Here is a 25,860-nt window from a genome sequence, read left to right on the forward strand (position 1 = left end):
GAACTCTTCTTCCTGTCCAGGTGCCCACAGCCAAAATTGATATTTGCCCTCTAAAATGCCCTGTGTCCAAGGATAGCCCCTAGATGAAAGGTGCCAAGGTATGGCTGGCTTGGCCTAATGGGGGCCACCTCTCATCATCTTCCAGGACACTTGGACTTCACACTTCTTTTTCTTATAGGAAAAAATAATTCATCCTGTCTAGGTGCCCATGGCCAAAACTGGGATTCCACGTCCAAAACTCTGTACATTCAAGGATGCTCCCAAGTGAAAGCAGCCAGGACAGAAAGGTCTGGCTGCCGTTGGTCTCTTCTGAAACACATGGGCTGCCTCTCACCTGCTTTTGAAACACTAGAGCTCTGTTCTTTCCTTCCTATGGAAAAGAACCGTCTTTCTTATCTACACAGAAATGGCCATACTTGCAGTTCCACTTCCCAAATTCCCTATATCCAAGAGTTGCTTCCAGACAAAAGCTACCAGAACAGAGAGGTCTGGCTGCCTTAGGGCTCTGGTGGCCACCTTTCATCTGCCCCTCAAACACCATTGTTCTGTACTTTTCTTCCCATGCAAAGAACAGCCCTTCTCCTCCAAGTGTTCATGTCTGAAATTGGGATTCCAACTCTAAAATTCCCTATATCCAAGGGTTCCTCCCAGACAAAATCTGACAGTACTGACAAATCTAGCTGGCCTTGGCTTCTGCTGGCTGCCCCTGCCACACTGGGGCTCGGTTCTTTCCTTCCCATAGAGATCACTGTGACACTGTGGGCACCTCATGGAACCAAGGGGATCATTGTGGCACCACTGGAGCCCATGGAACCAAGGGGCCATGGTGACACTGTGGGGCTTCATGGACCCAGAGACCATTATGACTCTGTGGGGCCTGATGGAACCATGGAGACCATTCTGACCCTTCAGGGCCTGGTGTCACCAAGGGGGCATTGTGACACCTCAGGGCCTCCTGGAAGCAAGGGACCATTGGGACACTGTGGGGCCCCATGGAACTGAGGGAACATGGAGCAGGTCTGACTGGCTTGGCCTGCCAGGGGCCACCTGACAGGTCTGGCTGATGTTGGGATGTCAAGAGCTGCCTCTCATCAGCTCCTGGAGCACTGGGGATCTGTGCATTTCTTGCTATGGAAAAGAACTCTCCATCTTTTCAGATGCCCATAGCTAATACTGACATTCTGCCTAAAACATGCCCTATATTCAAGGGCATCTCTCAGAATAAAATCTGGCAGCTCTGGCTGCCCTTGTCCTCTGGTGGTCAGGCCTCTTCTTCCCCTAAAACAGTGGGGCTCTGTTCCTTCATTCCTATGGAAAAGAACTGGTCTTCATGTTCAGGAACCATGGCCAAAATTAGAATTGGCCACCGAGTCCGGCCAGGGTCATGGAACCGTCTGCAGGCCAAGGGGAGATATTGACCCTTCCACTGCTGCCATCCTCCCTCCAGTGAGAGAAAAGGACACAGGGCAGGCACACAGAAGAGCAACATGAAGACACCAAGGTAACTGAAGGGGAAGGTGAGTCCCAGATAGGAGGGATGAGGGGATGCCTTGATCTTGGGGCTGAAATCCTCTGCTAAAGCTGTGGAGAAGGATGTCATTGATACATCAGACTCTCCTTTTCTCTATAAGGCATTGAAAAGTATGGGGAGATGACTAGTTCAGCAAAGGCCTCCATGCTAAAGTAAGCAAATGTTGCAGTAGCTGTGATCCCATGAGAAGTTTGAACAGCCAAAGAGTAGAGTGATGAGACCCTGTGCCCTCAGCATGAGAAGATCTCTGTTCCCAGAGATGATTTCAGAAAGAGATGAAGAGAACTTTTGCTCTTAAACAGCTGATCTTTAAACTAATACCCCATAAATTGACATGGCCTCTAAACACAGCTGTGGGAAAACTGTGAAAAAATGGCATGGACATAATGATTGCAGATCTTTCCAGGTAGCTGTTATTCATGGAAATGAAAAGCCATAAGATAAACGGTTTCTTGTGGAGAAGTCTCCATAACATTAAGAAGAGGAACTTCTCTCCCTAAGTGAACTGAAGAAAGACTATCCTAGACGTGGTAAACTGACTTAAAATTTGAGGTTTTGACTCTTTAAATGGTCACTAAGGAAGAAGTGGTTGCATGAAGAGGAGGAGAGCTGTTCTGAAAGTTTTGTTCTGATCTTTATTACTCTTTCTTTTAGTTATTGTTAACAAACTTTTCTTTATCCTCTTAATATTTTAGTCCACTTTGCCTTTCTCCTAATCCAATCTTAGAGCAGGAAATTCGTAAGTATATTCTAGTGAATGTACTGGTAATTAACCAGCACTGAACCAACCACACTAACTAATGCATTGACCGAGAAATCTCAAACTGGTGAACCAAAACATCTAAAGGAACTTCCTGATGAACTGCCCCAGACAAGAGAGAAATCAAGGCAGAGCCATGGTTTGTTAGAACTTGCTTGATCCTAAGGAGCCCCGTGGTGCATTTGGAGCTGAGCCCTGGAACCTCAGGGCCTGAGAGGAGATTGCACAAACCTTTCCCGGAGTCAGAGTCAGAGGAAACACCCAAAGTGTCACAAGGCATTAATGGGACCCACTGAGGTCCATACCTAACACAGGCTCCTCATGGACTCCTTGGAGGAGAGAATTGGAGGCCAGGATGGCACAAAAAACTCTCAGAGACTCAGTGTGGAAAGGAAAATCCAAAGTACCTTAAAAACCTTGAGTATCTCGAAGTATTAATGAGCCCCCTGCGTGTCAGTATAATGCTCTCAAGGGACTCATTAAAGCAGATAATTGGAGGTCATGATTGCACAAACCTCTCACAGAGTCTGTATCAAAAGGGAATCACGAAATACCTTAAAAGAACTGAAGTACCTTGAAGAATTAATGAGTCCCACTGAGTGTTGTTCCTGACAAAGCCTCTCCAGGGACTAATTACAGCAGAATATTGGAGGCCATAATTGCAGAAAGCTCTCAGTAACTCCAAGTCAAAAGCAAAAGCCAAAGTCCTTTGAAAAACTTGCAGTCCCTGGGAGCATGAAGGAGCCCCCAGGGCCATTCCTGACCAAGACTCCCCAGGGACTCCTTCCAGGAGATCCTTGACCCCACTGGGATGTGGGCATTGGGGGGGATGCTGAAGGCAGGACCAGGGGCTGACAGTGCCCAGCCTGGCTGGGGCTGTGCCAGGAGGCCCCAGGGCCTCAGGACAAGGTGTCTCCTCACAGCCCTTGGTGGCACAGACCCTGCTGTGCCCCAGGGCACCAAGACTTGGCTTCTCTTTGTCCCCACCTGGCATCAGTGCCTCCAGTTCTCTGCTCTGCCTGGGGCCTGGGGACACTTTCTCAGTCGTGTCCCTCAGTGGGACCCATTAAAAGTCCAAGAAACTTTGGAGTTGGATTCTGACTTGGAGCTCTGGAGAGGTTTCTGCAGCTCCCTCTCAGGGCCTGATGTTCAGGGCTGAGCACAAAGCCCCAGAGGGTCATTAAAGTCCTTGTGCTGTGTCTGTGCTGCTGAGCTGTGCTGGGCTCCTGGCACAGAGGGTGATCCTGGCAACCAAGCAGAGCTTCAAAAGCACATTTCTCTTGCTGAGCAGCTCTTCTCCCAGCCCAGCAGGGCTGGGGCACTGCCTGCAGCCAGCCCAGGCACAGCACAGAGGCACAGAGAGCTTCAATCAGTCAGGGCTGGGAAGGGGCTGAGAAGTGCCTGGGGCAGAATCACTGCCAGCCCTTGGCACAGGAACCTCTGGCTGCAGGACAATGCAGCTGCAGCTCCTGGAGAGATCTCCTAAAGCTGGAACATGCCAATGCCCACAGACCCTGTGAGTGCATTCTCTGCTCATCTCCTGTGCAGAGCAGCCAGGGGTGCCCTGGGCTGTCCTGCAGAGCAGGGTCCTGCAGCCCAGGGCGCTGTGCTGGGCCAGGGACTCTGCTGCCTGCCAGGGACAGCTCTCAGCCGGCCCTGGAGCTGCTCCCAGCGCTGGCCAGGAGCTGTGGGGGGAAGGAGCCACCCTAAGCAGGGCAGGTGCTGCTGCTGAGAGGGGCTGGCTGGGGCAGGGCTGCTCCCAGCTCCAGACCAGCCTGGAGACAGCTCCGGAGGACACTTCCCAAAGAAGGTAAGCCTGGGATTGCTGTAAAGGTCAGGAGCTTTCCTGAGAGTGTTTTCAATTTTCTGCTTGGAGCAGGGTGGGAAATTTGGGATGATGACAAAAATATTTTTGCTTTTCATATATTTTTCATATATTCATAGTTCTGTAAATTACTGTTATTTAGTTATAAAATTATAATCCTTACCTAACTCTATTAGACTCTTAATTAACTCTATTTAACTACTATTCTATACTTAATGTAATTATAGTCCTTAATTAACTCTAGTACCTTTCCTTATCTTGTCTTAGATTTTAGAACTATAACCTGTCTAAATACATTTTTAAAGTGCTACATAGTCTTTTTATCAGGGAAAGAACCCACAAGAATATTTTGGCTTTTGAATGTGAGCAGTGATAACAAAAACTGGGACAAAAAAGGCTTTGGACTTACTCCAGTGGGTTGAGCCAGGGGTGTGTAACTGGGTACTGAATCTGCCATTGGATGTTCCTGTTAAATATCCTAAATAATCAACCTTAATAAATTATTGAAATCAGGGGCTGGGTGTGCCCCATTCCAACAGGGACACTTGGAAGCTTCCAATAAAAGTCTGGTTCTTACTTTACTCCTCTAACACTGTTGCAAGGGATTTTTTTCTCTTTTGATTATAGACAACAGGGGGATGAGAGAAGCAGAACAGGAATTGTAATCCCAGAATCACAGAACATTCTGAGTTGAAAGGGACACACAGGATCATCAAAGGAATGTTTGAACATTTGCAGAGACTCCAGAACTGTGACTTTGGGTGGTCAGTCTCTCTGCTGGGAGCCTCCCAAAGGGCCTTCAGCCACTCCTCAGCCCTGGGCAGCAGCAGCATCACCTCTGCAGGGCCCAGCAGGGCTCTCCTGAGCTGCCCTTGCCCAGCTGCACACAGAGCCTGCCCCAGCCAGGGCCCTGCACACAGGCAGGTTTCTGTAGGGCTGGGCCGAGGGCACACAGGGTGGGATGGGCTCTGTGAGCGCTGGCAGGGACAAGGCACCTCTCAGGAAGGGATGTCCAGGCCCAGGGAGATGCTCAGGGAAGCAGAGGGGGCTGAGCAGGGCAGAGCTGGGGCAGGAGGGCACTGTTGGTGTGTGGGAGGTGCCAGGCACAGCTGGGCACGGGAACACTGTCCTGAGTGCCCGGCTGTCTCTGCCCTGCCCTCTCAGGCACAGCCCCACAACATCTTCTCTTATTTCTGCACTCCCCATGTATTGTTACTGTTATCTGGGCTCTCAGGGAGGCTCTGGCATTCGCAGCAGCTGAGTCAGACACTGCCCTTGCCATTCCTGCCACGCAGGGGTGTCCATGGGAATGGGGTGTCCAAGCTTCCCTGGGACCTCTGGGGCTGAGGATAAAGCAGTCCATGGGAAAGGGGAATGAGCTGAGCCCCTCCCTGAGATCCCATCATGGGCACAGCCAGGGATCTCCTTCCTGTGCCCTTTCCAGCTCTGAGCTGCCCTCCTGGGTGCAGATCTGTACCAGAGCCTCTGGGAGTTCCCTGAATGTCCCGCAGGGAAGTGCAGAGCTGCCACAGGTGAGGAAATGCTGCTGGGTTGGCCAAGGGAGCCGTGAGTGTCCTTGGCACAAAGGGGTGCTGAGACCTTGCCCAGAGACCTTTGGAGAGGGTGAGACACTCAGGGATCCCTCTGCTCTGGGCAGGGTATGCTTTATCCCAGTGTGATCTGGAAGTGAGATTGTGCTTTGATTGCAACCAAAGGTTTTCCCAGAGCAGGAACAAGGGTGGGTGAGTCCCAGCAGGACAGGCTACAGGGAATGGCCCAGGTCTGGCTCCAAGCAGCCTCTCCTGACTTGTCCCTGTCCTTTCTCCATGAACAGGTGCCCATGTGCAGCCACAGTAAATGTCCAACAGCAGCTCCATCAGCCACTTCCTCCTGCTGGCACTGGCAGACATGCGGCAGCTGCAGCTCCTGCACTTCTGCCTCTTCCTGGGCATCTCCCTGGCTGCCCTCCTGGGCAACGGCCTCATCATCAGCGCCGTAGCCTGCGGCCACCACCTGCACACGCCCATGTTCTTCTTCCTGCTCAACCTGGCCCTCAGCGACCTGGGCTCCATCTGCACCACTGTCCCCAAAGCCATGCACAATTCCCTCTGGGACACCTGGAACATCTCCTACGCAGGATGTGCTGCACAAGTTTTTTTCTTTCTGTTCTTCCTCTCAGCAGAGTTCTATCTGCTGACCATCATGTGCTACGACCGCTACGTGTCCATCTGCAAACCCCTGCACTACGGGACCCTCCTGGGCAGCAGAGCTTGTGCCCACATGGCAGCAGCTGCCTGGGCCAGTGCCTTTCTCAGTGCTGTGCTACACACAGCCAATACATTTTCCCTGCCTCTGTGCCATGGAAATGTCCTGGGCCAGTTCTTCTGTGAAATCCCACAGATCCTCAAGCTCTCCTGCTCCAAGTTTTATCTCAGGGAACTTGGGCTTCTTGTGGCTACTGGTAGTTTGTCATTGTGTTGTTCTGTGTTCATTATTTTCTCCTATGTGCAGATCTTCAGGGCTGTGCTGAGGATCCCCTCTGAGCAGGGACGGCACAAAGCCTTTTCCACCTGCCTCCCTCACCTGGCCGTGGTCTCTCTGTTTGTCAGCACTGGTGTATTTGCCTACCTGAAGCCTCCCTCAAAGTCCTCCCCATCCCTGGATCTGTCCCTGTCAGTTCTGTACTCGGTGGTGCCTCCAGCCCTGAACCCCCTCCTCTACAGCCTGAGGAACCAGGAGCTCAAGACTGCAGTGAGGAGACTGATGACTGGATGGTTTCAGAAACATTAAATAGCTGGCCAATTTCTGCAAATCACTTGTAATAAAAGTAATCTTTGATACAAATTGTTGGTTTCATTATAGAGGTGCTTTTTTACTTTGTTTTAGGTTTTTCAGATTGCCCACAAAAAAGTATCATTGTTTGTGCCATTTCTCATTTTGTTTACCTCCACCTTCCCTGTGCCCGCAAACTGTGTCAATGAGGGGTTGAACTCTTGGTGGATTTAAGGAACTAAATTATCTCCCAGCAGAGTTTTCTGCAGAGATGCCCTTTTGCTGCATTCTCTGGAGCTGCAGCAGCAATGTCTGTGTGTAGAGCTGGGGCAGATCAGTGCTGGCACAGCAGCTCTGGTCCTGCTGGCCACACCATTCCTGATCCAGGCCAGGAGCCATTGGCCTTCTTGGCCACCTGGGCACACTGCTGGCACATGTCCAGCCTGCTGTCCATCAGTCCCTGCAGGTCCCTTTCTGCCTGGCTGCTGTCCAGCCACTCTGTCCCCAGCCTGTAGTGCTGCAGGGGTTGTTGTGCCCAAAGTGCAGGACCCGGAACTTGGACTTGTTAAACCTCACCTTGCTGGATTTGGGCTCTGGATCCAGCCTGTCCAGGGCCCTGTGCAGAGCCCTCCTACCCTCCAGCAGATCCACCTTGGTTTCATCTGCAAAGATGTCCTTGGTTCCAAGGGGCCCCTCAGTGTCACAATGTCCCTTTGGATTCACCAGGCCCTGCACTGTCACACTGGTCTCCTTGGTTCCATGGGGCCCCAAAATGTGACAATGGACTCCTTGGCTCCATGGGGTTCACAGTGTCACAATGTTCTCGTTGGTGCCGCAGTTTCACAGTGGCCCCTTGGTTCCATGGGGCCCCAGGGTGTCACAAAGGCCCCATGGTCACATGAGGTCCCACTGTCACAATGCTCTCTGTGCTTCCACAAGTCCCCTCAGTGTCACAATGGACTCCTTGTTTCCACGAGGCCACACAGTGTCACAAGGGCCTTCCAGATTCCCTGAGGCCCCAGAGTGTCACAGTGGCCCCTTGGTTCCATGAGGCCCCGCAGTGTCAGAAGGGCCCCTTGGTCCCACTGGGCCCTGGATTCTCCCAATGCTCTCCTTGGTTTGGCAGTGTCACAGTGGTGAAACCCCTTGGTCACACGCGGCCCCGCAGTGTCACAATGGCCTCTGTGGTTCCACCAGGACCCAGTGTCACGGGGACTCCCTGGTTCCATTTGGCCCCAGAGCACCACAATGGAGCCCTGGTTCTATGGGGCTGCACAGTGTCCTCTTAGTTCCACGAGGACCTGCAGTGTCACAATGGCCCCAGAGTGTCCCAATCATCACAGAATGACAGAATCAAATAGTCTGGAAAAGACCTTTGGGATCACCAAGTCTAACCAATGCCCTAATACGGACTTGTCACCCAGACCATGCCACTGAGTGCCACTGGAGAGGGACAGTGACTCTGCCACCTCCCCCCTGGCCTGCCCATTCCAATGCCCACTCACCCTTTCTGTGAAGAACTTCTTCCTCTTGTCCAGCCTAAACCTCCTCTGGTGCAGCTGAAGGCTGTGTCTTCTTGTCCTGCCCTCCAGCAGATCCACACTCACACCCAAGTTGGTGTCATCTGCAAATTTGGGGATGGTGGGCTCAATCCCCTCACCCAGATCATCGGTGAAGATGTCAAACAGGACTGGGCCCAACACAGATCCCTGGGGGACAGCACCAGGGACTGGACACCAGCTGGGTGCAGCACCATCCCCACCCCTCTCTGGGCCCAGCCTCCAGCCAGCTCTTCCATCTCCCAGCCAGGAGGGAACCTGCCCAAGCTGTGGGCTGCAGCTTTTCCAGGGAATGCTGTCAGAGACAGTGTCCATGGCTTTGCTGAAGTCCAGATGGACACATCCACAGCCTTTCCCACATCCACAAGTGGGTCACCTGGTTGTAAAAGGAGATCAGGTTGCTCAGGCAGGACCTGCCCCTCTTAAATCCATGCTGGCTGGCTCTGACCCCTCGGCCATCCTGTGGGTGCCCTGTGGTGGCTCTCAAGGTGATCTGTTCCATAACCTTGCCGGGCACCGAGGTCAGGCTGACAGGCCTGGAGCTCCCCAGATCCTCCTTCCAGCCCTTCTTGGGGATGGGCTCACACTGGCACCTCCAGTGCTCTGGGACCTCCCTGGTGAGCCAGGACTGATGGTAAATGATAGGGAGCAGCTTGGGGAGCTCATCCACCAGGTCCCTCATCCCCCTAGGATGGATCCCATCTGATCCCATGCACCTTTGAGCATCTGTGTGGCTCAGCAGGTCAGCAGCTGCTTCCTCCTGGATTACAGGGGTCTGTCTTTCTCCTTGTGTCCCTCTTCCAGCTCAGGAGAACTCTTGTCCTGAGGCCAACCTGTCCATATGTCGAAAATCGAGACAAAGAAGATGTTAAGTAGCCTGGCCCTTTCCTTATCTTTAGTTACTATGTTCTGCACTGCTTCCAATAAAGAGTAGAGGTTCTCCTTCTCCCTCCTTTTGCTATTCATGTTTTTATAAAAACAGTTTTTATTCTTTTTACAGAAGCTACCTGGTTAATTTCCAACTAAGCTTTCAGCTCTCTCCTTTTCTTTCTTCATAACCTAACAACATCCTTAAACACTTCATGCATTGCCAGTCCTTTTTTCCCCTGAGTTCCCACAAAAGCTCCATGGGCAGCCAGGCCAGTCATTTTCCTCAACAGCTCATCTTTTGCCACACTGGGACAAGTTGCTCCTTCCCCCTTAAGATTACTTTCTGGAAATGTGTCCATCCTTACTGGACCCCTTGGTTTTTAAGGGCTGTTTCCCTTAAAAAATCAGTACCTGATTCGAGACTCCCTAAAACAGCATCCTAAACAGGCCAAAGTCTGCCCTTCCTAATTCCAGTGTGGAAGTTTTGTTGCTGCCCCTCCTTCTTTCACAGATCATTGAAAACTTGATTATTTCATGGTCACTGTGCCACAGGCAGCCTCTGACCCCCACATCTGCCACCAGCCCTTCTCTGTTTGTGAACAGCAGGAGACAGAGCTTTCCTTGGGAGTGGGAGTGTTACCAAAAATTCAGTAAAATAGAAAACTGCTTAACACCAGTGCAGCATTAAGAAGCAGCATTCTTTATTCAGCCGGATGCATAGGGGATAGCTCCTCCCAAAGCCGAGCATGCTGAGTACAGGAAAGTTTCTGTTTCATATTCTGTATTTTGCACACATATTCATGTATTGTGCTGGACTAAACACACATGTGATAATCATTTCCCCAAAAGAATTAACATATTTCCCCTACCCTTTTGCATGCCTTTCTCTGTCCTGGGGGTCTCTCTGGTGGTCCCTGGTGGTTGTGGACTCCAATGTTCCCGTGGGCCTGGCTGAGCTGGCAGGACACTGAGGCTGGTGAACTTCCAGTTCCCCTTCTCACCCAATGGTCATTGTGTGGTTTTCATAGGCCCTGGGTTTTGGAGAAGAAGCTCCAGGTGTCAGCTCACCTCGTGGAGACAATTTATCATCTGATAACAAGAGGTCACAGAGTGGGCTGTGACATCACAGAGTGGGTTATGTGAGGTCATCAAGCAGTGATGGCACCATAGACTGTCCCTGTAACATCAGAGCTGGCTGTGACATCATAGGGCAGAGGTCTGACATCACAGAGCGGACTATGACATCACAGAGTTGTCTGTGACATCAGAGACCAGCTGTGTGACATTACAGAATGGGCTGTGACAACACAGACCAGACTGTGACATCCCAGAGGGGCTGTGTGACATCCCAGCAGGGCTCTGTGAGGTCACTGGGTTGGTCACTCTGTCCCAGCTCCCCCTCACAGTTTCTCCCAACAAGTCCAATGCTGTTCATGCCCAGCAGGGTCCCTGTCCCCTGGTATCCCCCCGGTCCCCCTGGAGCCACAGCCTCCACCAAAGGATGTTCCACAGGATCCACCCCTGAGCCTGACAAGGGGAAAAGGGGCCAGGGCTGTGTGACCAGGACATCAAGGACGTGGATTATCCAGGTCCCTGTGGCCTGGGTTGGGTTCCCCAGGGCAGGAAAGATGTCTGGCAGCTGGAGCAGGGTTAGGGAAGGGCCTCCAAGGTGGGGCTGGAGCCCTTGGGCTGTGAGAAGAGGCTGAGGGAGCTGGGCTTGTCCAGCCTGGAGCAGGCAAGGCTGAGGGGCTCCTCATCCCAGCCTGGCAGTGCCAGCGAGGAGGGGATGGAGAACACAGAGCCAGGCTGTTCACCAGGGGGCCTGGTGGGAGACAAAAGCCAATGGGTGGAAGGGGAAAGAGGGGAGATCAGCCAGGGCAGGAGGAGATGAAATCAGTCAGGCTGGTTTCAGCATTTCCTCAGCACCAAAAGCAGCCTGACCTCCCTTCTCCATCCAACACTGACAGCCTTACAAATCAGGAATTGTTTGAGATGTTTCCCCCCACTCCAGGATGAGCATCCTGATGCAACAACTTAACTGTGTTTATATCTATCAGAGAACCACGTTTGTCTAAAATCAGTTTTAGTGTGGAAATCACTTGTGGATGGTGGACTCATAAGACACTGCTGGGATGTTGCACATAGCTCAGGGAGGAGCGTGATTGTTATTAAATTGTGTCCTGTTCAAGTATGGTCTGTTGGCCATGAAGAGAAACCTTTCTGTGCCTCTGAGTCTCACCAGTTCCTGACCCCCACAGGACACAAACCTGATGAGTTGTGGTTCCCACTCCAGTGGTGGCACATGGAGCTCCCTCCATCACCAGAGCAGATCTCCCTTGTCCCAGAAAGTCCCTGGCAATGCAGGGATGAAGGAAACAGGACAGGCTGTGGGGATCAGGGGCAGGGCAGACCCAGGGAGAAGAATGACTTTTGCATTTGATGGAGCTGTGCCTTCCCTTGGCTTTGTTGGCTGGCAATAAATGAACATCCCTCTGTGTCTGGGGCAGCTCCTTCTCCAAGGAAAGCAGGTGGGAGTTGGAGCCCAGGAGCTGAAACCTGCAGGTGCAGCCTGGGCTGGAGGCAACTCAGATTTGCACAAGGCTGCTCTGAGTGCCAGGGTTTGGATGGGGGAAATGGTGGGGTGGGGGTAGGGACAGAGTCTGATGGATTGTCAGCCAGAAAGGGTCTTGATTTTCCTATCTATTCAAACTGCAGGAGGAGGTACTTGGATTCAGTGTCAATTGGAGATTGCACGTATCAATGTATTAACTGGGAAAAAAAGCAAAACAGGAGCTAAAAAAACTTTTCTCACTGTTTCTGTATATATAATGCATTCACTTACAATATACTACGGAGATCTGTCTGAGATTTGAAAACTTAAATTGAATTATTCCCAGATGTTTGGCTTGTTAAGGTGTTCTGAATGTTAATGAGCCCTGGGGCACTGAATTCCTGCACTGAAGAGCTGAAGGCTGAAGAAGCCTCTGGAGCAGTAAAATTCAGCAGCAGCCTCCAAGTTGCTGAGGATGTCAGCAGCCCCCACTGAGGCCATCCCTGCCCAGAGACCCTGGGGGAATGGGCAGACAAGGAGAGCGTCCCTGGGGCTGGGGCAGCAGAACTCAGAGGCACCAGCGGCTCCAGCTGGGAAATGGAGTGTGGGATGGGGCTGTGAAAGCCCTGCCTGGGCTGTGCCAAGCAGGACACACAAGCCCTGACCCCCATACACTAAAAAACTCTATCTGGAGAAGACATTTAAAAGGATTGACAATAATTTGTGTACCCTGAGTTTGATGCACTGGAGAAATACCAACAAGAGATTCTCAGGAGCTCTAAACAACCAAATAGCCTTTACTGGGAACTTTAGAAAGCCAGAGAAACTTTGGCAAACATTTTAATACAGCATTCAATCAACAAAAAACACTTCTCAAAGCATTACATTGGCCCATTGAACTTCACAAACACTAAGCTTGTTCAATTTTAAGTTAATCAAAATTTGCAAGAGTACAGAAATAGAAGAGGTAGATACAGAAAGAGAGAAAAATAAAATACAGAGAAGCACACACTCAGCTACCAACTCCTGGTTTCCAGGATTGTTCAGATGGAAATTCCAAGAGGAGGTACGGTCAAGATGTGTGCTTGCCTTGTGGTCAGCCTTAAATACCCCTTGGTCTTCCTGGGCCTTCCCCCAGGTGGGACTTGGGGTCATTTGGTCACTCAGAAGCTGGGCTGGGGCTCCAGAGGTGGCTGTGGAGCATTGCCTGTGCTGTGCCAGGGACTGGCAGACACTGCTGGGCTGGGATAGAGGCTCTGGGGGGATTGGGGTTCCAGGGCAGGGCAGTGCTGGGGTTCCAGGGCAGGGCAAGTCTGGATCTGCGCCTTCGTCCCCCACACATGAAATGTTTCCAGCCAACAATCTCCTCCAGTCTGTCACAACAGTCAACATTGGAGGTGAAATCCCAATATGGCCATTGGCACCTGCAGGAGAAGGACAGCTCTTTTCCACAGGAAGGAAAGCACAGAGCCCCAGTGTTTGGAAGGCAGGTGAGAGCCTCTTTAGGCCAAGGCCAGCCAGACTTTTCAGGAATGGCAGATTTTGTCTGGGGGCAGTTTTTGGAGATAAGGAATTTTGGAGACAATCTAAATTTTGGCCATGGCACCTGGAGAAGCAGGAAAGTTCTTTCCCAAAGGAAGGAAAGCGTGGAGACTTCCCCTGTGTTTTGGAGGCAGATAAGCAGTGACCCTTCTCAAATGACTGCCTGCCAGATTTCTCCTGGCAATATGTTCATGGGAACAATGCCTGGATATAAGGAAATGGAGGGGAAATCCCAATTCTGGCCATGTGTGCCTAGAGGAGAAGGAGAGTTCTTTTCCATAGGAAGGAAAGCCCCGAGCCCCAGTGCTTCAATAGCAGATGAGAAGAGACCCTGCAGGTGCCAAGCTGTCAGGCAACCCCTGGAGGCCAAACCAGCCAGACCTGTTTCGTGTTCCCTTGGTTCCTTGGGGCCCTCAAGTGTCACAATGGTCTCTGAGATTCCGCAGGCTCCACAATGACATGGGACTCCTCTGTTCCATGAGGCCCACAGTGTCACAATGGACCTTTGGGCCCTGGGGATTTGTGGTGTCACAATGATCTCCTTTGGCTCCACAGGGTCACAGTGGAGCACTGATGACACGAGGCCCTCCAGTGTCACAATGGACCTTTGGTTCCCTGCAGCCCTGCAGTGCCACAAAGGCCTCTTGGTTTCACGAGGCCCCACAGTGTCACAATGGTCCTCTTGGTTCTGTGGGGACCTCCAGGGTCACAATGTTCTCACTGGTGCCATGAGGCATCACAGTGTCACAATGCTTTGCTTATTCCATGGGTCCTCTTTGTGTCCCAATGTATTCCATGATCCCATGAGTCCCCCCAGTGTCACAATGATCTCCTTGGTTCCATGGTGCCCCACAGTGTCACAATGGCCCCTTGGTTCCATGAGGCTGTGAACCTCCTACTCCTCCTCCTCATCTTCCTCCTCCTCCTCCTCATCCTCCTTGTCCTCTGCATCTTCATCCTTTTCCTCTTCCTCATCCTTCTCCCCCTCCTCCTCCTCGTCATCCTCATTCTCCTCTTCCTCCTCGTTCTCCTCCTCCTCATCACCATCCTCCTTGTCCTTGTTCTCTCTCTTCCTCCTCCTATTCCTCCTCCTCATATTCCACCTCCTCTTTGTCGTCATCGTCATGGTCGTCGTCCTCCTCATCCTCCTCCTCGTCCTCCTCCTCGTTCTCCTCCTCGTCCTCATCGTCCTCCTCCTCGTCCTCCTCCTCGTCCTCCTCCTCGTACTCCTCGTCCTCCTCCTCGTCCTCCTCCTCGCCCTCCTCCTCCTCCACCTCCTCGACCTCCTCCTCCTACTTGTCCTCTGCACCTTCATCCTTTTCCTCATCCTCATCCTTCTCCTCCTCGTCCTCGTCCTCATCCTTCTTCTCCTCCTCCTCCTCCTTGTTGTCCTCCTCCTCATCCTCATCATCCTCCTTGTCCTTGTCCTCTCTCTTCCTCCTCCTATTCCTCCTCTTCATGCTTCTCTGCCTCGTCCTCTTCCTTGTCCTCCTCCTCCTCCTCATCTTCCTTGTGCTTGCCCTAGTCCTTTTTGTCTTCCTCCTCCTCCTCTTCCTCCTCCTGCTCCTCCTCTTTCTCCTCCCCCTCCTCATCCTCCTTGTCATTGTCCTCCTCCTACTTCTCTTCCTCATCCTCATTCTCCTCTTCCTCCTCCTCCTCCTTCTCCTCCTCCTCCTCCTCCTTTCCTCCCCCTCTTCCTCCTCCTCCTCCTTAACCTCCTCCTCCTCGTCCTCCTCCTCATCCTCCCCTTTGTCTTCCTCCTCCTCATCCTCCTCCTCCTCCTCCTCCTCCTCCTCCTCCTCCTCCTCCTCCTCCTCCTCCTGCTCCTCCTCCTCCTTCTCCTCCTCCTGCTCCTCCTCCTCCTCCTCCTCTGTGTGGTTCTCAGGATTCAATGACTCTAGGATTCCAGAAACCTGGAACTCCGGGATTCCATGGCTCTGTGACCCCATGGATGGATTCAGGACTGTCTCCAAGGCCACAAGGGAATGTTGGTGCCAGCGGGAGGGGCTGCAGTGCAGGAGCACCAACAGCTGAGAGGCGACTGCAGCTGCTGCTGCTGCTGCTGCCGCTGCTGCTTGTGGGGGTGCTGCTGGCAGGGGCAGGGCCCTGGTGTGGCTGAGCGTTGCCATCTCACCCTGCGAGCTCCTGGGAGCTCAGGACAGGGCCAGGACTGACCCAGGTTGGCACTGCACTTGAGGACGGACACAGAGAATGGAAAGTGCCCATGGAGTGGTTCCAAGCAGGTCTGTGGGAAGGAGGAGGGAGGGAGGATGAATCCCCTGCCCAAGGCTGCCAAGGGAAGGCTTTGGGAGGGAAAGCAAGCCTTGACCTGACACTAAGTCCTTCAAGGGCTCAGTTGCCAACGCTGAGCAGGATTTCATTGCGCAGAACTGACAGGGCCAGATCCAGGGATGGGGAGGACATCGAGGCAGGCTTCAGGTGAGCAAATTCTGCAGTGCTGACAAAGAGAGAGACTACAGCCAGGTGAGGGAGGCAGGTGGAAAAGGCTTTGTGCCGTCCCTGCTCAGAAGGGATCCTCAGCACAGCCCTGACGATCTGTACATAGGAGAAAACAATGAACACAGAACAACAAAATGATAAACTGCTAGTAACCACAAGAAGCCCAAGTTCCCTGAGGTGGGAATTGGAGCAGGAGAGCTTGAGGATCTGTTGGATATCACAGAAGAACTGGCCCAGGGCATTGCCATGGCACGGGGGCAGGGAAAATGTATTGGCTCTGTGCTTGAGAGCATTGAGAAAGGCACTGGCCCAGGCAGCTGCTGCCATGTGGGCACAAGCTCTGCTGCCCAGGAGGGTCCCGTAGTGCAGATGGACAGGTAGCGGTCATAGCACATGATGGTCAGGAGGAAATACTCTGCTGAGATGAAGAATATAAAAAGAGCTGTGCAGCACATCCTGTGTAGGAGATGTTCCTGGTGTCCCAGAGGGAATTGTGCATGGCTTTGGGGACAGTGGTGCAGATGGAGCCCAGGTCGCTGAGGGCCAGGTTGAGCAGGAAGAAGAACATGGGCGTGTGCAGGTGGTGGCCGCAGGCTACGGCGCTGATGATGAGGCCGTTGCCCAGGAGGGCAGCCAGGGAGATGCCCAGGAAGAGGCAGAAGTGCAGGAGCTGCAGCTGCCGCGTGTCTGCCAGTGCCAGCAGGAGGAAGTGGCTGATGGAGCTGCTGTTGGACATTTGCTGTGGCTGCACATGGGCACCTGTTCATGGAGAAAGGAAAGGGACAAGTCAGGAGAGGCTGCTTGGAGCCAATCCTGGGCCATTCCCTGCAGCCTGTTCTGCTGGAACTCACCCACCCTTGTTCCTGCTCTGGGAAAACCTTCACCCAGGTCCCTGCCTGAGCTCCAGTTGTGCTGGCTGAATGTGCCAGAAGCAGCCAGGGCAGTGTGTGGGGGCTCTCGAGGAGCCATCCTTGTCCTGCTGCCCTGGGTTTGTGGCCATTTAGCAGAGGGGCAAGGCTGGATATTCAGGATTTATTAGGGGAGTAATTCCTATTGCAGAGAGGCTTGATACCATCTGCACTCATACTTCTAAGGGAAACAAAACAGATGTCAGGAGTTGGTTTAAGGAATTGTTTTCCTACCCACACATCATTGCTGGCCTTCTGAGGTCAGAAATCCCCAGCATTCCTGTTGCACTCAGAGTTTGCCACTGAGAGATGTGAGAGGCAAAGGATTCCCTGTGGCTGAGGGAAGCTGAGGGGCTGGATGGGCTTGTTCCCCCAGCACTGCTCTGTTCAGCCCCCTCTGCTTCCCTGAGCATCTCCCTGGGCCTGGACATCCCCTCCTGAGAGGTGCCTTGTCCCTGCCAGCACTCACAGAGCCCATCCCACCCTGTGTGCCCTGGGCCCGGCCCTACAGAAACCTGCCTGTGTGCAGGGCCCTGGCTGGGGCAGGCTCTGTGTGCAGCTGGGCAAGGGCAGCTCAGGAGAGCCCTGCTGGGCCCTGCAGAGGTGATGCTGCTGCTGCCCAGGGCTGAGGAGTGGCTGAAGGCCCTTTGGAAGGCTCCCAGCAGAGACACTGACCACCCAAAGTCACAGTTCTGGAGCCTCTGTAAATGTTCAAACATTCCTTTGATGATCCTGTGTGTCCCTTTCAACTCAGAATGTTCTGTCATTCTGGGATTACAATTCCTGTTCTGCTTCTCTCATCCCCCCGCTGCCTATAATCAAAAGACAAAAAAAGGACCCTTGCAACAGTGTTAAAACAGTAAAGTAAAAACCAGACCTTTACTGGAAGTTTCCAGGTGTCCCAGTGAGGATGAGGCACACCCGGCCCCTGATTTCAACAATTCATTAAGGTTGATTAGTTATGATATTTAACAAGGACATTCAAAAGGATATTCACTTGTCCTAGTTAGACAACCCTGGCTCAACACATTGGTGTAGGTCCAAAGACCTTTTTCCCACAGTTTTCATTTTCACTGCTGGCATACAAAACCCAAAATGTTCTTCTTGTAGGTCCTCACCATGTTGAAAAGACTACATAATATTCAAAAATGAATTTATACAGTCAGTTTATTTTTCTAAATTCTAAGAGAAACCATAAGGAAATGTACTAGAGTTAATTAAATATTATAGATATAGAGATATATAATAACAGTTTAATATTGTTCAGTAAGAGTTTAAGAGAGTTAATCAAGACTTTTATAGCAATAATAAAGGATTATAGTTTTCTAAGTATATAAATATAATCCTAGGCTTACCTTCTTTGGGAAGTGTCCTCCGGAGCTGTGCCCAGGCTGGTCTGGAGCTGGGAGCAGCCCTGCCCCAGCCAGCCCCTCTCAACAGCAGCACCTGCCCTGCTCAGGGTGGCTCCTTCCCCCCACAGCTCCTGGCCAGCGCTGGGAGCAGCTCCAGGGCCGGCTGAGAGCTGTCCCTGGCAGGCAGCAGAGTCCCTGGCCCAGCACAGCGCCCTGGGCTGCAGGACCCTGCTCTGCAGGACAGCCCTGGGCACCCCTGGCTGCTCTGCACAGGAGATGAGCAGAGAATGTACTCACAGGTTCTGTGGGCATTGGGATGTTCCAGCTTTAGGAGATCTCTCCAGGAGCTGCAGCTGCATTGTCCTGCAGCCAGAGGTTCCTGTGCCAAGGGCTGGCAGTGATTCTGCCCCAGGCACTTCTCAGCCCCTTCAAAGCCCTGACTGGTTGAAGCTCTCTGTGCCTCTGTGCTGTGCCCGGGCTGGCTGCAGGCAGTGCCCCAGCCCTGCTGGGCTGGAAGAAGAGCTGCTCAGCAAGAGAAATGTGCTTTTGAAGCTCTGCTTGCTTACCAGGATCACCCTCTGTGCCAGGAGCCCGGCCCAGCTCAGCAGCACAGACACAGCACAAGGACTTTAATGACCCTCTGGGGCTTTGTGCTCAGGCCCTGAACATCAGGCCCTGACAGGGAGCTGCAGAAACCTCTGGAGAACCCCAAGTCAGGATCCAACTCCAAAGTTTCTCTGACTTTTAATGGGTCCCACTGAGGGACACGACTGAGAAAGTGTCCCCAGGCCCCAGGCAGAGCAGAGAACTGGAGGCACTGATGCCAGGTGGGGACAAAGAGAAGCTAAGTCTTGGTGCCCTGGGGCACAGCAGGGTCTGTGCCACCAAGGGCTGTGAGGAGACACCTTGTCCTGATGCCCTGGGGCCTCCTGGCACAGCCCCAGCCAGCCTGGGCACTGTCAGCCCCTGGTCCTGCCTTTAGCATCCCCCCCATGCCCACATCCCAGTGGGGTCAAGGATCTCCTGGTAGGAGTCCCTGGGGAGTCTTGGTCAGGAATGGCCCTGGGGGCTCCTTCATGCTCCCAGGGACTGCAGGTTTTTCAAAGGACTTTGGGTTTGGCTTTTGCTTTGGAGTATCTGAGAGGTTTCTGCAATCATGGCCACAATTATCTGCTGTAATTAGTCCCTGGAGAGGCTTTGTCAGTAACAACACTCAGTGGGGCCCATTAATGCTTCAAGGTACTTCAGTTCTTTTAAGGTACTTAGTGTTTCCCTTTTGCTACAGACTCTGTGAGAGGTTTGTGCAATCATGGCCCCAATTATCTGTATTAATGAGTCCCTTGAGAGCTTTGAAGTGACACTCAGTGGGGCTCATGAATACTTTGAGATTCTTAACTTTTTTAAGGTACTTTGGATTTTCCTTTCCACATTGAGAGTTCTTTGAGCCATTTTCAGTCTCTGAGAGGTTTTTGTGCCATCCTGGCCTCCAGTTCTCTCCTCCAAGGACTCTATGAAGAGCCTGTAGTATAGATGGACCTTTGTGGGTCCCATTAATGCTTTAGACTCCAACCACTTTGGGGTTTTCCTCTGACTTTGACTTCGGGAAAGGTTTGTGCAATCTCCTCTCAGGCCCTGAGGTTCCAGGGCTCAGCTCCAAATGCACCACAGGGCTCATTAGGATCAAGCAAGTCCTGAAAAACCATGGCTTTATCTTGATTTCCCTCTGCTCTAATGCAGTTCATCAGGAAGTTTTCTGTAGTGGTTTTGCTTCACCAATTTGAGATTTCTCAGCCAATGCATTAATTAGTGTGGTGGGTTCAGTGTTGGCTAATTACCAGTGCACTCAATAGAATATACTTACTCATTTAATGCTCTGAGATACGATTAGGAAAAAGGCAAAGTGGGCTCAGAACTTTAAAAGAAAAGTTTAAACTTCTAAAGAAAAGTTTATTAGTGGTAACTAAATAAAAGAGTAATAAGAATCAGAACAAAACTTTCAGAACACTTCATCTCTCCATACAACCTGACAATGTAAAGAGACCAAACCTAAAATTTTCTGTCAGCTAAGAGAGGGAAAAGTTACTCTTGTTAATGTTTGGAGACTTCTCCACAAGAAAACAGTTATCTCATGGCTTTTCATTTCCATGAATAGCAGCTGCCATGAAAAATCTGTAATTGCCAAGTCCCTCCCATTTTTTCAGAGCTTTTCCCACAGCTGTGTTTATAGCCCATGTTAAATTATGGGATATTAGTTTAAAGATGAGCTGTTTAAGAGCAAATATTCTCTTCACCTGTTTCTGAAATCATCTTCATTTCTGGGAAGAGATGTGATCTCTCCTTGAGGGCACAGGGCCTCATCGCTCTTTCTTTTCAAACTTCTCATGCGATCACAGCTACTGCAACACTTGCTTGCTTTAGCATGGGGGCCTTTACTGAATAAGTAATCTCTCCATTCTTTTTGTTATAAATGAAAAATTGTCCAGCCAAATTAATATGAAAAAATAAAATATTTATTTTGCTATTAGATTCTATCTAGCCAGCCACAAGGAAAGAACAGAGCTGAGCCCGGGGTTAGCCCTGGGTGTGCAACACAGAGGTCAGCCTCAGCAGAGGTTTTCCTCTATGCCCACACACCTCCATCCTGGCACAAACGGTTTTTATAGGGAAAATTCTGCCTGAGGCCAAGACTTTGACAGTCAGTCTTTTCTTTTATTCAGAGTCCATATGTTAATGAGATTTTCTGTTTTGGTGATAAAGAAGAACAATTCAGTGTCAGGTGTTAGTTAATCCCCTGATGAAATTTACCAGAACACTGTATTCACATGTATCTGTCCAAGGATTTCCATGATATCCATCTTGGGTCATTCACACGACATCAGCACCTGGAGTCCCCCTATCTCTCCAGACATGGCCCATCTCCTGCCCAGCGACATCCTTTGACATGTAAATTGGGCTTCAACATGCACCAGGTTTCGCTTGTGAGGTGGGGGGGGAGTCCTAATTCAAATGTTTATACTCCAACAAATATTCAATATCACATACATCATATTAGAAATGGTGCAAATTATATCTACTACATAAGATTTTCAATGCCTTATAGGCAAAAAGAGAGTCTGATGTATCAATTACATCCTTCTCCATAGATTTAGCAGAGGATTCCAGCCCCAAGATCAAGGCATCTCCTCATCCCTCCCATCTGGGACTCAACTTCCCCTTCCCTGCCCTCGGTGTGTTCATGCTGCTCCTCTGTGTGCCTGCCCTGTGTCCTTTTCTCTCACGGGAGGGAGGATGGCAGCACTGGCAGAGTCAATATGTCCCGGGGCTGCAGATGGTTCCGTGAGCCCGGCCGGGCTCGGTGCTTGCGCCGGAGCTGTTTTGCCATGGAGGTTTCTGCAGCGGCTGCGCTGGGGCTGTGTCAGGCTGGGCCGCGCTGAGGCAGGGCCAGGATCTCAGCAGCCAGGCCAGAGCCCAGCAGCAGCACGGCCGGGGCCGATGGCTTCTCCTGCCCTGCCCGCCGGCTGCGGGCGAAGCCCAAGGGCGGCAGAGCCTTGGCCGAGCCGGCCCGGCCCGGGGCTGCTCCTGGGGCCCGGCGGATCCTGGCCGGGCCCGGGCTGGCGGCGGGGCAGGGCTCAGCAGGGCCAGATGTCAGCACCCGCAGCCACGGCCCGGCCTCGGCCCCGCGGCCTCCCCTGCCCTGCCCGGCAGCCGATGGCGCCTGGCGGCTCCCTGGGAAGGGGCCCGGCCCCACGGCAGGAGCCGCCCGGCCCCACGGCCGAGACGGGGCTGGGCCGGCCTCGGCACCTCTGTGGGGCCAGAAGGGAGAGAGACCCAGCCAGGCTTTCTCATCTCTAACTTGTCCATGTGTAGTGCTCATGTGCCCAAGCCCCCAAAACCTCTCATTGGGAGATCTCTGGCCCTCTTCAAAGTGTTTTCTAATAAAAATATTAAGCTCATAGTCTATGAAATTTACCAGTGGACAGGGCTAATCCATCCTGTCTGTCCTGGCTACTTTTATCTGGGAGCAATCCTTGGATATACGGACTTTAGGAGGCCACATTTTAATTTTGGCCATGGACCATGGACAAGAAGACCATTTCTTTTCCACAGGAATGAAGGAACAGAGCGCCAGTGTTTCAGGGGCAGATGAGAGGTGGCCACTACAGTGGAAGGCCAGCCAGAGCTGGCTGGTTTTTTCCTAAGACATACCCTTGCATACAGGAAATTGTTTAGGGAGAATACCAGTTTTGGCAATGGGCATCTGAACACAGCCGGTTCTTTTCCATAGCAAGGAAAGCACATAGCCCCTTTGCTCCAGGAGCTGATGAGAGGCAGCCCTTGGCATTCCAACATCAGCCAGACCTGTCAGGTGGCCCCTGGCAGGCCAAGCCAGCCAGACCTGTTCCATGTTCCCTCGCTTCCATGGGGCCCCACATTGTCCCAATGGTCCCTTGCTTCCAGGAGGCCCTGAGGTGTCACAATGCCCCCTTGGTGACACCAGGCCCTGAAGAGTCAGAATGGTCTCCATGGTTCCATCAGGCCCCACAGAGTCATAATGGTCTTTGGGTCTATGAAGCCCCGTGGTGTCACCATGGCCCCTTGGTTCCATGGGCTCCAGTGGTGCCACAATGATCCCCTTGGTTCCATGAGGTGCCCACAGTGTCACAGTGATCTCCATGGGAAGGAAAGAACCGAGCCCCAGTGTGGCAGGGGCAGCCACCAGAGGCCAAGGCCAGATAGACTTGATGGTACTGGCAGATTTTGGCTGGGAGCAACCCTTGGATATAGGGAATTTTAGAGGTGGAATCCCAATTTCAGACATGGACACCCAAAGTAGAAGGATGGTTCTTTTCCACAGGAAGAAAAGCACGGAACACCGGTGTTTCAGGGACAGATTAAAGGCTTCCACCAGAGGCTTAAGCCTGCCAGACTTCTCTGTCCTGGTAGCTTTTGTCTGAAAGCAACTCTTGGATAGAGCAAATTTGGGAAGTGGAACCCAAATTTCAGCCATTTCTGTGTAGATAAGAAGGACAGTTCTTTTCCATAGGAAGGAAAGCAGAGAGCCCCAGTGTTTCAAAGGGAGAAGTGAAGAGAGGTGGCTCTTGAGAGGCCAAGCCAGCCAGACCTGTTTGTCCTGGCAGCTTTTGTCATGGAGAGATCCTTGGATATATGGAATTTGGGAGAAGGAATCTCAATTTTGACCATGAACACCTTGAGAAGAAGGACAGGTCTTTTTCAAGCAGTGACCCCAGTGTTTTGAAAGCAGGTGAGAGGCATCCCCAAGAGGCCAAGGGCAGCCAAATCTGTCTGTCCTGGCAGATTTCACTGGGAGCAATCGTTGGATGTACAGAGTTTTGGAGGTGGAATCCCAATTCTGGCCATGGATGCCTGCTCAGGATGGATGTTTTTTTCCTATAGGAAAGAAAAGCACAAAATCCAAGAGTTCTGGAAGAAGATGAGATGTGGCCAGCCTTAGGCCAAGCCAGCCAGACCTCTCTCTCCTGACAACTTTCGTCTAGGGGCTATCCTTGGACATAGGGCATTTTGGAGGTGGAATCTCAGTTTTGGCCATGGACACCTAGACAGAAAGAAGTTTTTTCATTAGGAAGGAAAGCACAGAGTCCCAGTGTTTCAGAGGCACGTGAGTGCCAGCCCTCAGGAAGCCAAGGCCAGCCAGATTTGTGATTCCTGGCATCATTTTTTCTGGGAGCTATCATTGGATATAGGGAATTCTGGAGGCAGATGCCCAATTTTGGCCATGGGTACCTGGTTGAGATGGATAGTTTTTATCCCATAATAAAGAAAAGCACATGGTCCCAGTGTTTGAAAGGCAGATGAGAGGTGGCCCCTGAGTGGCCAAGGCAGCCAGATCTGTCTCTCCTGGCAGATTTCATCTATAAACAATCCTTGTAATATAAGGAAATTTGGAGGAGGAATTCCAGTTTTGGCTATAGGCCCCTGGAGGAGAAGAATAGTTCTCTCCCATAGGAAGGAAAGCCCAGAGCCCCAATGTCACTATGGGACGTGAGAAGACATGATGGGCACCTTTGTGTATGTGACGGTAAAAGAAATGTAATTTATTTCCGACTCCAACATTTATAGTTTTCCAAAGGTGACAGTGGATTGGAGGGTGAAAGTGCCACCTCTCCAATGATACTGGACAAAACTACCATCCATCAAATTTCCCCTCCTCTATGAAGGAATGCAAAGCAATAAATTATTTACAGAAAGTTGCATGAGAAAATTTGCTACAAGAATGTAAACTCATAAGGTTTTAGAAAATCTTAAAAAATCAGGCTGACACCCCAGTGCTTCAGGGGCTGACGAGAAGTAGCCTTCGACATGCCAAGGTCAGCCAGACCTGTCAGGTGGTCCCCAGGAGGCCCAGCCAGCCAGACCTGTTCCATGTTCCCTTGGTTCTGTGGGACCCCACAGTGTCACAATGGTCTCCTTGGTTCCATGAAGCCCTGGAGTGTCACAATGTCCCCCTTGCTTCTGCAGTGTCACAATGGCCCCGTGCTTCCATGAGGCCTTGCAATGTCACAATGGCTTTGTGGTTCCACAGAGCCCTGATGTGTCACAATGGCCCCTCGGCTCCGTGTGCCCTCGCTGTGTCACAACGGCTCCTCTGTGACAGTGCAGCTGCACAAGGTCACCATGGACCCTTGGTTCCTTGGGGTCTCTGAGTTCACAATGGTCTCCTTGATTCCATGAGGCAGCACAGTGCCACAGTGGCCACTTGGATCCATGAGGAACTGCAGGGTCACACAGGTTTGTGACATTTGTCCTTGCTGCCCCTCACATCCCCCTGCCTCACAAACAGCCCCAGCCACCCATGAGGGACAGGCCCTGCTGTGCCAGGCTGGGCTCAGGGCTTGGCCTTTCTGCTTCCCCCAGCCAGCCCAGGCCTTGCTCAGCATCGCAGTTCCCTGCTCTGAGCCTTGGGCTCCCTGCAATCCTGGCCTCAAGGATCTGCTCTCACCAGTCCTTGGGAGCCTTTGGCAATCCCTGCCCTCAGTGGGGCCCAGTGATGCTCCAAGGGACTTGGACCTTTGCTTCTGACTCCTTGAGCAGCTTCTTCAGCCTTCTCTCAGTGCTTGAGGGTCCTGGACAGGGGCCCAAATCCATGTTGGGGATCATCAAAACAAAGAAAGCCCTCAGGGACGCTTTGTCTTCATTCAATTGTCTGCAAATCTCCAAAACCTGTGCAGCTGATTGGAGTCTGTTTGGAGTTCTTGTAAGGAGGAGGATTTCAAAGTGCACTACATTACTTTTATTCTTTAATCAAGTGAGTATTCTTTGTTTCCAGTTCAGAGAAGAGCTGATAGAAGCATTCCCCAGGTGATCTTGATGCTCAGTGTCTCATAAGGAGGTCTGGGCATGTACAAGAATGAGCCCCCTGAGGGCTGACCCTGTTTGGACAAGCTGCTCCTCACCCCCAGCCTCACCATGTCTGACATCGCCCACCTGGCACTGACATCCCTGTGCCCTGCAGCAGAACCTTGTCCCTGAGCTCTGCGGCTCCATGTCCCAGCCCATTGCACCGTGTCCCACCTGCTCTCCTCAGGGCTCTGCCTGTACACAGGCCCAGGAGAAGTTTTCCTGTTGGGAAAGAAAGAATGGAAAAGACTGAGCAGGTTTCCTGAACAACAAACCCCACTCACGAGCCACCTGCTCAGTACAGGCTGCCTGGAATGGTGTCACCTTTCTACAAGGGACAGTGTGACCAGAAA

General features: G+C 51.8%; 2 protein-coding genes across 2 annotated transcripts in view; one reads left to right on the forward strand and one right to left on the reverse strand.

Moving 5' to 3' along the window:
- Nucleotides 1-25,860, reverse strand: part of LOC144246561 (uncharacterized) — a 1,050,450-nt gene that overhangs the window by 817,737 nt on the left and 206,853 nt on the right. The window lies entirely within an intron of this gene.
- Nucleotides 5,974-6,906, forward strand: LOC144246446 (olfactory receptor 14J1-like). The gene has a single exon (XM_077783839.1). It carries the CDS (start codon nt 5,974-5,976, stop codon nt 6,904-6,906), a length of 933 nt encoding a protein of 310 aa, XP_077639965.1.

This window comes from Lonchura striata, chromosome 6 (genome assembly GCF_046129695.1).
Source record: "Lonchura striata isolate bLonStr1 chromosome 6, bLonStr1.mat, whole genome shotgun sequence".
Classification (NCBI taxonomy): Eukaryota; Metazoa; Chordata; class Aves; order Passeriformes; family Estrildidae; genus Lonchura; species Lonchura striata.